At 43.4% G+C, this 13200-nt stretch overlaps 1 protein-coding gene across 2 annotated transcripts in view; it reads left to right on the top strand.

Annotated features, from left to right (window-relative positions):
- Nucleotides 1-1322: 1322 nt before the first annotated feature.
- C8H10orf90 (chromosome 8 C10orf90 homolog) overlaps nt 1323-13200 on the top strand; it is a 64286-nt gene continuing 52408 nt past the window's right edge. Inside the window, exon 1 of one of the 2 annotated variants that reach the window (XM_010714845.3) lies at nt 1323-2159. In XM_010714845.3, coding sequence (XP_010713147.1) covers nt 1994-2159 — 166 coding nt within the window. In that variant the 5' untranslated portion in view covers nt 1323-1993. The remainder of the gene's footprint in view (nt 2160-13200) is intronic. The other variant, XM_010714841.3, reaches the window with a different exon arrangement.

The following is a 13200-nucleotide window of genomic DNA, read 5'->3' as shown; positions in this document are numbered from 1 at the left end:
CTTTTCTGCCCAACCATTCCCTTAGTGTTGTATGTATCCTGAAGGACGTTTTCAACACTTCAACACAGGGAAGTAGCATTATTTTGGGTGAAAACGTTTTATGTCATTTGTTAAAAATCCATGATGGGAAGATGTGACCTCAGGAGCGATCTCTGTATGTGCTACCTTGAAGCACCACTGCGCCTGCAAGCTGGAACAAATTCCAGTTCATGCCAGCATCCAGCAGGTTACCATAATTTCTTCTATCTCTGCTATGGTTTTAAGCTTGTGATCAAAGTCTTCAAAGCCCTGCGTCACTGTATCTCATCTACATCAGAAACTGAATGAAGTTGTGCTTTTCTCAGTCTTGAATAAGAATGTAAGAGGCAAAAGTAAGTTTTAGTTATCAGATTTCAGGCAAAACCAAACAATTTCTTCTATACCATGTTGTTTATCTTTTCTGTCTTAACCAGCATGAGAATATGGTGGGAGGAACACGTGTGCATTTGGGTTACACTACAAAGGCTCATCAGCAAACATTGCAAAGTCTGCCATAAAATGTTCATCAGTCAGATCACCGTTGCAATGTAGTGGCTCTCTGGATGAATCCTAAAATCAGTGCATAACTCTTTGATTTAAAGACTATCAAAACCACTACACTCAACTGATAGGAAAACATGCTCTGTAGACTTCAGTGAACTACTTGAACACAATACAATGCAAAGAGGATTTTAAGGAATTTGTTCTTTTGCTCTCCAGATCTCAAATCCATGCTGCTTTGAGTCTAATAACTTGGTATTATTTGTTTGGTAAAAGCATATCTTCTAGAAAGGCATCTGGGCAATGTGGAGGTCATGAATGCACTCAGATGATTTTTGTTGTAAGTAATCTCCCTCTCCATTAGAAGCACGTACCTCAGAAATACTTCCACTAGAAGTATTTTCTCCCTGTAAAACCCTTTGTATAGTGTAGTTGAGTTAACTCTCAATGTCCTTTTTCACAGCAAATCAGCTTGAATTGCGTGTTTTTAAGACCTTTCTCCTTAATAACTTCACATAATTTTTGTGGCTACTTTCTCTCATTTGCCAGTCTCCTATTTGGATACTGCACATATGTATGCCACTGGTATAAGAAAACCTAACACAACATTCCCAAGAAAATCCTGAAAGCTTCTTTTAATATTCCCATTATATTCCCATAATGCATTACATACCTACAGAAGTAACTGGGAAAAAAAAAAAACCTGAGTTGTCTTCAAGTATTAATTTTGTGATCAATTATTATTTTCTATTACAGATTTACACATGGTTGGCATGAGGAATATAATAACGTTAAATACAAATTTAAATGTCACACTGAAAAATATCACCTTCAAACTCCATTTTAAAAATGAAGCTGCCACGTACGCCTTCTTTAAGAAGGAGATTGCACGTTGAAGTTTCTTTTCCCCTTATCTCATATTTGGAACAAGGACGTTTTGAAAGCCAGGTGTTGGATATTTGTCTGCACGAGGGGTCACTGCTGAAATATGTGCACGAACGCATGCGAGCGGTGCGCTTGGAGATCTCTTAACTTTGCTTGAGAAGCACTCAGAAACAAAGAGCCCAGCTTCAATATTTAAGTCAAGAGAATGAAACATTCATGTGCTGCAGCGAGATATTGTTGCTGGAGCTGAACGGACCGTGCCTGCCTGCCTGAGCCTAGGAATGCACCGCAGAATTTATGTGCCAGCCGTAAAACCTGCGTTTAGGGACACAAATTCCCACCAATCAGACTAAATAAATCAGCAGGCCCAAGTTTTATCATCACAGATAACCCTCATTAATCCAGCGAGCTTTTCCCGAAGACAAAGGACAAAATGAATTGCTCCATTTGTGCTGCCTGAGCGGCATGCTAATGCGGGAGGTGGAGGCATGAATAATGCAGGGCACGCAGCCCGGCACGCAGCTCCCGGCTGCCCCTGGCACCGCGCAACAAGTGGCGGCCACCGCTCAGCCATCGCCATCGGCACCCAATGCCATCCGGAGGGAGCAAACCTCTGTGCCCGCCCTGTGCCCAGCACAGTCGGGGGGAGCCCGAGCTTCAGCCCCGTGCAACATGGAGCCGGGAAGCGCGGTCGTTCGTAACTCACATGTCCGTGACCCTGAATTACTGCTCTTGGCAGAGAGCAGCGCGCTTGGGTAAGTTTGTGCCACTTGTGACGTTTTCTTGAAGCTGTCGTCAGCTCTTCCCCGTTTATGGGAACTTTAACATGTTGTGTTTTGCCGATCTGTCTGAAAACAGCGTGCATTCTTTTTGTCTTTAAAATAGAGCAGCCCAGGAAGGCGTGCCGTGACTTCAGTTTTACCTTTAGGAAATACTTGGAGTGACGCTGATGGTGCAGTCGAGCCTTCCAAAATTAACTCGTCTTACTTGCATTTTCAAGTCCACGTAACACGCTGTTAAAATAAAATGTGTTTGTGGTCCAAATTTGATTTCTTGCAACCCAAACTGAGACTGATGTAATTCAATGAGCGTCAGACTGGGAAACCTGAAAGAATGTTTGTTATTCTTCGTAAGAAAATGCTGGCTCCTTGTTCTAAGTGTAACTTGCACGGTTGCTCTCCTATTTTCAGCTGAATACTTTTCTGATTGGTTTGGGAACAGGAACTGGGACTTCCATGCCATCCTTAAAGAGCATTAACTATTCTGCTGTATCATAGGAAGGAGATATATTTTGCATATAAAGCATTTGGCAGTGATGGAGTAAAGCTAGAGTCGCTGGTACTATTGACAATTGTTGCTTTATTAATCGTGATCAGCCCACCTACCTATCATATTCACCTCAATTGTCTGCTGGATTTTTGTTGATAGCGAGACCATCAGCACTGCCTGGGAGCTCTCAGGTAACTCACTGTTTGGCACAGTTAAAAAATAGATAAAAATAGCCAGCTCCCAGGAGGAGAGGCCGTGAACAGGAGTGTGAATATGAAATGAATCGTAAATATGTTTTGATTGTGGATAATAAGCTCTTCCCCTTCATTTCTTAGCTTCTAATTAAATAGTCCAGATTCTGCTGTTGCTAGTTTATTTTCTTTGTTTTGATCATAAAAGCATTTTACCTGACATCGAAAAGACAGCCATATTTTAAAGGGGAAAAAATGCAGCACAGTGATATCTAGCGCCAGCAGTAATCAAATGTTCTACCTTTGTTTTAAGAGGAACCAAAAAAGAGGTGAACGACAGGAGATATGCAAACAATGAATGTAATCCTGCACTCCTTAATCATGGCAGCAATCCATATTCACGTAGGTAACCCTACTGGTTTCAACAGACTCGCATCAGTCAGTGCTGTAGCACGATGCCCATATCTTTCAAGGAGATAACGGTGTCTGTCTTACCTGGATGTTCTGTAAGGTAATTTTAGCAACGCAGCTTTTAGTGGTGTGTTTGAATGCATTAAAGCGATCGTATTAAATTACACTTTACCAAATGTCGCTTTAGCTTCTGAAAGCATATAAGAGAGAAATGGAATAATGTGTTGGGGGTGTCAGTAAGACAGTGCAAACCCAACGTGCTTTATTAGAGATGTGCTCACAGTGGAATAGCACTGCTTATCCCGGTGGCTGTGGTTGTAGGGTGTTTTGGTACGTGAGGTACATAAGCTTTGCTTCCTTTAGGTTAGGAGACACTTCATCATAAGGCCGCTGTGACACCTCCTATCTCACAAGTACACGTGGAGCTCCATAAAAGCGATGTCGATGAACATTTGTGCTCACCTTTCTGTTACAAAAGTACATGGGCTTTGTGGTAATGCTCTGTGAATATTTTCATTGCTGTTTACAGTTTCTAATCTTGCCAAAACAACGCCTGCAGTTGTGCCTTGGGGAGGACACATTTGTCTGAACATTGTGGTTATGCTCCCCTTGTCTTCAGCCCACACTGGTGCTTCTGTGCTTTCCACCACAAGACCTGCCCTGCAATCAGGGATGGGGCTGGGAGGACCTGTGAGCCCTTCCTTTGGGAGCACACCTATTAATGAGGGGAAACTAATTACTTAAAAGCTTTCAGTACAGTGGGGTTGAGAAGTGTAAATAGTCATGAAGCTCTGTGCCACCAACCTGCGTTCAGTTTGTGCTGGATGCCAGTGGTTGCAGTGTGGCTATGAATGTTATCCTACAACCATTGTGGTCACTCCTGAGGTGTGATGCACTGCAGATATTCTCTTGTCCGTACCCTGAATGGACTGAAGCAGAAATGAAACAAATATGTAATGGATGATGTTTCCAGCTGATATGCAGAGCTTAAGTGAAGCTGTTGGCTTTTTGTTGGTTGCATTGAGATGTCAAAAATGAATTGATTCTTTTCTGTTTAGCTTCATTCCACAGCATGGGCTGTGGTTTTGGTATTTTGTATTTGCAAATTAGGTACAGTATGCTCTTAGTATCTATAGGTATACTGTTATAGGTATTAAATAGGTATTATAAACACCTATTTGCACAGAGATGTCATGCAGAAGTTCAGCACTTGGGCTCAATGGCTATGGAAAGCTGAAGGCAATTTTTTAAAATCAGAAATAATGTTTGTGGTGACTCAGGACAGTCAGTTTTTCTCCTTTGTGAACAGAAGTCAGGTATAGTAAGAGGTGTTTTCTGTAATCACTGCCGTGCCACTCTCATGCTTTCTTTCAGCAGAGGATCCCCTTTCTCCTCACTTCCCACCTAGGGCAGGGTGAGTGCTCCCTGTTATTTTCCAGGGTTACAAGCTCCCTGTGAGCAGAGTAGTGGGTGTTCACCTTGCAGGTGATGGTATGAACAGAAAGAAAAAGTTCTCTGCAGTTTGGCAGCATTCCCTCTGTGTCAGATGGATATTTCTACTCTTTGTGAGTGGGGGACACAGAGGCAGCCCAGCTGCAGGCATTGCTGAGGTTCCTGCAGATCCAAGCAGTAGGCAGAAGCTTTAAAGGGCAGGCAGAGGAAATATTCTAGCTTTTGTTTTGCAGCTGGCTGGGAGCTGATGGCAGAGAAAGCAGAAAGACCGGAAAAGCCAGCATGTGGCCTGCACCATGTGCAGGTTGAGCAAAGCTGGGAGGGTGGCCTGGGAAAGACCAGCGCTGGCTACAACACCTACTTTACCAGTCCCTCAGGTCTGAGCCCCATAACAAACTGGATTTGGTGTTTCCTTGGGCTGGGACTTGGGTTAGTGGCATGCAGGACCTTGGGGACAGCAGCACCATACATGGGACTGCAGAGCCTTCCCTGGTGGAAGGGTGGCACAGCCCCTGCAGATGTCTCAGTTTGATCTTGATCCTTATCAAATGTCCATAAACCAATACAACTACCCTAATGATTGGCTTATAGCTGACTAGTAGTTTCCAAGTGGAAAAGCTGAGCTGGTAAGACTATATATATTAAATGGGACAACAGCATAGATAAAACTACAGTGCTTACCAACTGTAAAAGGTATTTACTTGTCCTCCATCTGTTCCATTGCAGTAAACCTGTGACTGAAGCAGAACTGGAGAAGCAGCAGCACTTACTCTGTTTGTGGTCCAGTCCAACCCAAGCTGATATCTCCCCTGGGCATGTTTCAAGACTGTTTTTTTCATACAACATTGGTATGGTTTCACATGGCAATTTTGTCTCTGTCTCTCCAGAGAGGGAGAAATGGGCAGAGGACAACCATAATCAAAGCCATGTGTGTGGTCCCCAGCCCAAACCTGCCTCAGATTTCAATCAGTGATGTGTAACCTGCATTAATCACAGTCGTGTGCGATGGTAACGCGTCAGTCCCACTTCCCATGGCATGCAGAATTAATGAGGTGAAAGACTCATCCTCCGCTGCATAGTTCTTGGGGAAAGTGTGTTTCTTCCTCCCAGCGGGCTAATCAGTTAAGGAATTAGCCAGACTCCTGAGCAGTTTCTGTTTTGTGTGCACCCAGTTGTGACACCTGGTGGTGTCCGAGCCAGACTGGATTTATTAAGCAGCAGAGCAGGAGGGGGGCAAGAGAAGAGAGCTGCAGTCTTTCCTGCTTGACTGCGAGTGATGAACTCATTGCAAGCTATAGAAAGGGAAGTTCTGAACCTGGATGTCAACCTTGATGTGCTTAAATAACAACTACAAAAGGTCATGCTTTGAAAACTTTTTATTTCACAGCCTTCAAGAAGGCATACGAGCTCGTCTGTCGTACGCGTCGCAGCATTGTGCTGTGAGTGCAATGAGCTGGAAGAGTGTGTTCATTTTCACTCATTAGTTGACAGTGGTGCCTTTCAAAATGCTCTCTAGTGTTATCAGCAGTCAATGATAGTATGCTTTCAAAGGTTAAACTATTTGATTTTTTTTCTAATTTGCTTATGCTCAGAGAAGCTGTATGAGGAGCATTATTAGTCTCCCTCTAACCATTACAGTAATTAATGGCTGCTGGAAACCATTTGATGTTTCCATGGTTTGAGGCATCAGTGGCCCCGGAGAGAGAAATACGTTATCTTTCCACTAATCTTTAGTTGTTCCCTGAGTTGATGAAAGAGTTAATCTGTTACTGGCAGGACACTGCAGTTGTGAGTGGATCTTAAAAAACCTTTTTAGTTGCAGTCAAAATCAAGCAATTGGCGTGAATTCCTCTGTGTAATACCATGGTGTTCTTCTGTAGCAACTGCTTTGTCATTTTTGGTGCTTTCCCATCTCTCAGCAGTGCATTTCAGAGAGCTTTGTTCTTGCTGTGGAATTACAGTTACCTCCTTACTTCTGGCAGGTCTGGCGCATGGGAGCCCACCAGGTGTAACCAGCAGGGAAAATCCTACACAACTACAGCAATCACAAATCATGGAATGGCCTGGGTTGAAAAGGACCACAATGCTCATCCAGTTCCAACCCCCTGCTATGTGCAGGGTCACCAACCAGGAGACCAGGCTGCCTATAGCCACGTCCAGCCTGGCTTTGAATGCAGAGAACACTACTGCTGTTGAACTTTATTCCGTTCCCCACAAAGGGTGCACAGCCTTCTGCTAGGTGTGGTATCCTGACTTCTTGTTCTTGCATTACCATTAATAATTGGGGTCCTGCATAGGGATGTCTCACCATTTAAAATACGTCTTTCTTGCTTGTGTTTAACCCTTTTCTGCTGATCAGAACATCAGTGTAGGCTTTGTAAGGAACAGATAAGGTACTGGTGCCAAGCAGACATAATAAACAGTGACAGAATTGCCAATTATTTTGGCAGTCTTTTGAAAGATGAAGAGAGAGACCTGACAGCGGCCTATCATTATCTCAAGTGAGGATGTAAGAAAGAAGGGGAGAGACACTTTAGTAGGGTCTGTTGTGATAGGAGAAATGGCTTCAAACTGAAAGAGGGGAGTTTTAGTTTGGATATCAGAAAAAGTTGTTTACAATAAGCGCGGTGAGGCACTGCTCAGGCTGCCCAGAGAGGTGGTGGTGCCCATCCCTGAAGCCACCAAAGGTCAGGAGATGGGCTCTGAGCATCTGATGGAGCTGTGGTGTCCCTGTGCACTGCAGGGGGTTGGACCGGACGGCCTTCAAAGATCCCTTCTAACTCAAACCATTCCATGATTCTATAAATTGTATCAAGAGAAAATGATAGAGTTTCCCTTGTATCTGTAGGATAGCCCTGGGTAAACACTGAGGGGAAAAAATAAAAAAAAAGTTTTTAATGACAGAAGGCTGAGCAGTAGGGTCAGGATAGCTGCACTTCTCATGTGTAGCATGGAGCATCTCTTGGGCTGTGTAAGATAAGCACCAAGAGCAGCTTTGCACTAAGGAGCCCACTGTCACCATGCCAGCATCTCCTCCTCTCTCAGAGCCCACCTGCAGCATCACACCATGCAGCTGCTCTGAATGCTGTTGGTGAGCTTTTACTTGGGCTGCCAGGACACACCAGAAGGGTTGTTGCTGCTTTTCACATCTTACCTAACAGCTGGCAAACACTTCTCCATTTGTGTGGCTGTGAATGAGTCCCTTTGAAGGAAAGGGAATCTGGTGAGTCCTACCCAACTGACACTGATAGAAACAGCACCAAGGATGTGTAACACCGGGGAGGTATCAGTCAGGGAGATAAGGAACAGTGTCCTGAGGCAGCTGATCAGCCCTCTTTCCAGAATTTCAACTGAAATGGAAGAGCTCTTTTGTGTTGCTGAGGCTATTTCTTCCATCTATTTAAAATGCCTTTTTGGATTTATTTCTCCACATTAATACCATGCTTTAGCAGGCAAAGTTCTCAGAATACTTTCTTTCTGCATAGTCAGTTTCTGTTAACAGATTGCTTTCCAGGCTGAATTGTTCTGAAAGCAAGGTTTAATCAATAACTACATGGCTGATTTTTGCTTTGCTAAAATGCGGTCCAAGTGTCATTCTGCTCATGTGACTGAGTGAATGAAAATGAGACACTCACTGAAATGGAGGCAGGCCATCACCTTTGTTAATAATACCTGAGTATAACGAAACCACCTGAGAACCAGTCTGCAGTGAGGGACAGTGAAACCTGCAACACATAGTACAGCATTTCCAAGCACCATTTAAAAAAAGACTTAGAGCAAAAAGATTTCATTCCATTTCCTATATCTGGAATTGGATATGTATAATACAGCGTATTATACGCTCATGCTGGGTGTGATGTGCCACCGAGTGCACTGGATCTCTCTCCCATACAATCCTTTCCATATAGGATATAATAGCTGTGGGGAGATACGGAACTTAATGGGAGAAAAGAAAAAGCTGCATACCAGAACGGACACAGCAAATTGCTAACTGCTGCTTCAGAAGATTTAGGAGGGTTGCTATGGTTTCTGCTGAAACCTTCCAGCCGCAGAGCAGCCTCTTGCAAGCAGTGCTGAACGGAGGTGCAAGGAAACACACTGCACGTGCAGCCATGGCGTGCCGAGGCAGTGCCCAGCACAGCAGTGGGTGCCAGCTCCCTCCCTCCCTGTCCTTTCCTTGGAACTCAATGGCGTAATGAACATTGAGAAGTGCCCAGAGCTACGGGCCTTCGCTTGGTGAAAAGTTCAGTGCACGGCAGGGGGCTGCTAAAACACCCAAATTGCTTTTTTCCTATCGTGTTCTCCTCTTTTTCTTATCTCGCGTTTCTGGATTTCTTAATGCTGAAATTTTTAGGACAGGCGCTGCTTGCTGCTTCTTTTTTCTCTTCTTTACCAGCACATTGCCTAGAACAACAGCTCATGACCTAGTTCTGTCTTTTAATTGCTGCTGCAATATGAATTTTAATTCCAGCTAGAGTCCAGATGTATTGAGGATATGGAGCACATGTCAGAGCTGGTGCCATTTATCTTGTAGGCCAGTGTTTCTCAACCTTTTGAATTCAAGGAGCCCTTAACCTTTTTGAAAAATTCTTAAACCAGCATCGTGTATTTCACCATTGTCTGGTGATGAGAAATTGAGATAACAACTGTTAATCTAAATGCTAATATGTATTTTCTTTTACAGCTTTGTTTTTCTGTTCCTCAGCTTTCCATTAAAAAAATCAGTGTAGATGAACATAAGCACTGGTCTCATCTTTCAGTGCCCAAGTGAACCTGGTGACAGGTACTGACAATTGCTAGGAACCCACCTTATAGAGAGGGAACCCATCTTATAGGTACTTAATATTTGTTGGCATCCTGTCATAACCATTTTTAATGACTTTTGGACAGAAGAGTGGGTCAGTTCTGCAGGATTTTTGATATCACAGAGATCATAACTTCATGAACAAGGTAATAATTTAGCGTGCTCAAAAGGAGTACTTTTTTGGAACAATTCCAACTTTGTTCACTTAAAGGATCTCAGCTTTTATTTACTTCTCTGTGTTTTAGAACAAACACTGGCTGCACTTTGTGCTTTCTAAATATCCCACAGATTTCCTCTATCAGCTGACATTTAGCTGTTGTGCTTAGCGAAGATTTCCCTCCTCTCCTCCACTGAGATGTGTAGAGAAGGCAAGTTATCAATATGCCTTCCACAGATTGCTCCAGAAAAGGCTCAATTTTAATCATTCAGTGTTTGCAGCTTGTGACAGATGCAAGAATCCTTTGGGAGGAAAAAAGTGCACATATGAAAACATACGCTGTTTTATGTTAGATGATATCTCGAAATGCTGGGATACACTGTATTCAATCAGCATGTAACTTTAATTGTTCCTATTAAGGAAACTGCAAAATGGAAAAATAACAGCAGCTTCTGATGTGTGTATTAGGATGCCTGACCCAAAACTTGCACATAGCAGGCATAGAGGAACATTTATTTGCATTATGCCAGTGGATGTAAAATGTGGAGAAGGAGACTAACTGATACCTAGGAGAGGCAGAGGAGGAGTAAAAGACTCAAACAAGCACTGAAAACATGGCTGGGAGAAGCCCAAGGACAGGTATTGCATGCACATGTCTGGGCTGAGCATCACCTTTGAGATGACACAGGGTAGAGAGTCCTTGCTTTCATCATCACAGTACCCCCTTACCCCAAATCCACCTGATGTTCTCTGTCTGCTGCCAAGCAATGTTTTAAAAGAAGCACAGCCACTTACCAGTGATGTACTGTAGGAATGATGTAGTACAACTCATTCTCCTAGTGGATATAACATTGCTGCCGTATATTATTGGTGATATTTGATGTACAATGCAGCTATATTTAATTAGCCAACTAAAATGCATTTCCTGCCAAGTGGATGGTGAGCAGGAAGGGAAATGTCTTACATCAGAGTGAATAGAAAAAGCAGATAATACAATTTAAGACAGAAATTTAGTACATTAATCCCTGAGATCCCCTCAAAAGCTGTGGTATCGTGTAGCTGAGCTCTCAGAATACAAACCAGCCATCTAGCTGTAAAAGAAATCCCTCTAAAAGGAAACAATAATGATATCATGCTTTAGAACAGCAAATTCAAATTAACCTAAAATTTAAGACTTAAGATAACACAAAGCCTCTGTTAGTATTATGTTTAGGAAAAATGTTCCTCACACAATGGGGCAGAGCCTTGCTTTTAGCCACATTCAGCCACACCCTGCAAATCATCCCTGTCACTTCCCTGCCTGCACCAACTCCTTGATGCCCACCTTCACAGTGGCAGTGACTGCTGGCTAAGTAAGGTTTGATTTTCTCTCTGTGAAGGCAGGAGACCACATTTGCTGGCCAGAAGTCCGTGCTGACTCTTCTCTGTGTGGTTGATGGCAATTTCTATGCCACCGTGCTTCCCAAACCTAAATCTCCTTCAGCATCATGCAGAGCCCTTCCCTGGTAGCTCCTCACAGTAGCTCTCAAGTACTTTTCTCCGTGGCATGTGAGGGCTTTCTTGGTTATTGGATGTGGAAGGAAGATGTGGCAACACAAGCCAAACATCACTGCAGTCCCCTCTTTCTCTTGCCAATAGGAATTTATAAGGGCTTGTAAATGGGTCTCTGAGCCCTCCTCCATAAAACTAGAGAGGCTTCTCTTCCTTGGCTCATCAACAGGCTGTGGGAAGGGCCTCTACTTGGGGCTGGCACAGATGCAAAAGTGTGGGACCACAGTTGCTGGTCAGGGCATATCTGAATCCAAAATATTCCCTGAGAAAGTGGCACTGCCCCAGGTTGAGGGTGTTGAATGCAGGCTGGCAGCCTGGGGCAGAGCTGTTTTGGTGGCTCCTTTCTTGCAAGAAAACTTCTGCAGCTGCCTACATTACGCAGAACGGAGCATGAAGTTCTATCCCAGGAGAGAGGAAAGCAAGGAAAGGACAAAGTGAGCAGTGGGCTTGTCCTTTATCCAGGGTAACACTGCCCTTCCAAACATCCCAGCTGATAGGTGGTCACAGCAGGTTACTGCATAACAACTTGGCCTTAATCACACGTGCTCATGCTGCTCTGCCTCTGCCTTGCATCTAAATTCTCTTTTATTACTTCTACTGTTGCTTCCCTTCCCCTTTGTACTCCTCATGTAGCAGCAGTGTTTTAGCTTGTTTTCAGAACCCAGCAATAATATTTCCTGAGACGATTCATTTCTTTAATTTGTTGCTGTTCTGGTGTCCAGCACTTTCTGTACATACAGAGCTCCCCCCGGACTCGAGAGTCTCTCTGCAGTACATGCATCTTCAACAGTTTATTTTAATCAAGGCTACTGGAATTCTGTAATACTTCAGGCCAATTTCTACAGTAAATTGAGCGCATTCAGCACAACCAAGTGCAGCCAGCGATCAGACATAACTGCCAACAGTTTCACACCTTCACTACAGAATCCTTGCTTGACTCCATGTTCCTGGAAACCCATTTTTGCCGTCACTGTTTCCAGCAGAAATCTCTCAGTTGCTAGGGGATGGAGTTTTTTATGCACTTCCCCATGAAATGTTTTTAGCTTGCAGTGGAGAATTACCTACCCAGAATTCTGGTTAATATTTTCTCTATTAAAATGGAAGGACCAGAGTGCAGTGAGAAGCAAATCTCTAGAGGTCTGGAGGCCAGGTTTGATACAGGCACTATCCAGGCATTCAGAGTATGACTTGAGTCTGTGTCTGCTGCATTTATTTGGAGCTCTGACAATTACAGGCTGTCACAGGAGACTTCCACTTCTACTCCTGACTCAATTACCAAGTCTTATGCTTCTTGTAATATTACCATTGCTGTAAATAAAGTCAAATTCATTCTCTGTTTTCTTCGCTCTTCTAAGGAAAAAAGAAGTGGCTGACTTCTAGCAACTAGCATCAAACTGAACCCAAGCCTCCAAGGACCTCTTGGTTGCTTGAGAACTAAATATATTTTCAGTAAATTTGTGGTTATCGATGCACTGAGTTTAAAAAGCAAAATCTCCTGTATTTACTGTTCATTCCCAAATTCTCACTACATCACCTAGTACACATGCTGAAACAATTTAAATACCCTTAAAATGTTACAGATGATCATCCATAGTAAATGCAATGCTTAAGCATACGTTCAGATTATGTGGAATGTTACTGTGCTTTCCATAATGCATTCCTTTTTGCATGCAGTCTAGCACTTGTCTTCCTTTTTGGCTGTTACTGCATGCTAAAAAGATGTTTACATTAAGCTGCTCGTGACTCCTGGTCTTTTTCTTAAGTGATTGGTTGATTGCAGCTCAATAATGTTTGAGTAGTTCAAATTAGTTTTTGCACTTCGTGTTTGTGGTGATCTGAGCCTGTCTATATACAACTTCTGAATTGGGTCCAATTCCAGGACTCATTAAGAATGCACGTGTCAGGCAGGCCCCAATTCCAGTGTAAATGCTTGCTTTCTCTCATTGTTCCCTTTCCAGCTG

Source organism: Meleagris gallopavo, chromosome 8 (assembly GCF_000146605.3).
Source record: "Meleagris gallopavo isolate NT-WF06-2002-E0010 breed Aviagen turkey brand Nicholas breeding stock chromosome 8, Turkey_5.1, whole genome shotgun sequence".
In the NCBI taxonomy this organism is placed as follows: domain Eukaryota; kingdom Metazoa; phylum Chordata; class Aves; order Galliformes; family Phasianidae; genus Meleagris; species Meleagris gallopavo.
This window is presented reverse-complemented; position numbering and strand designations above follow the sequence as displayed.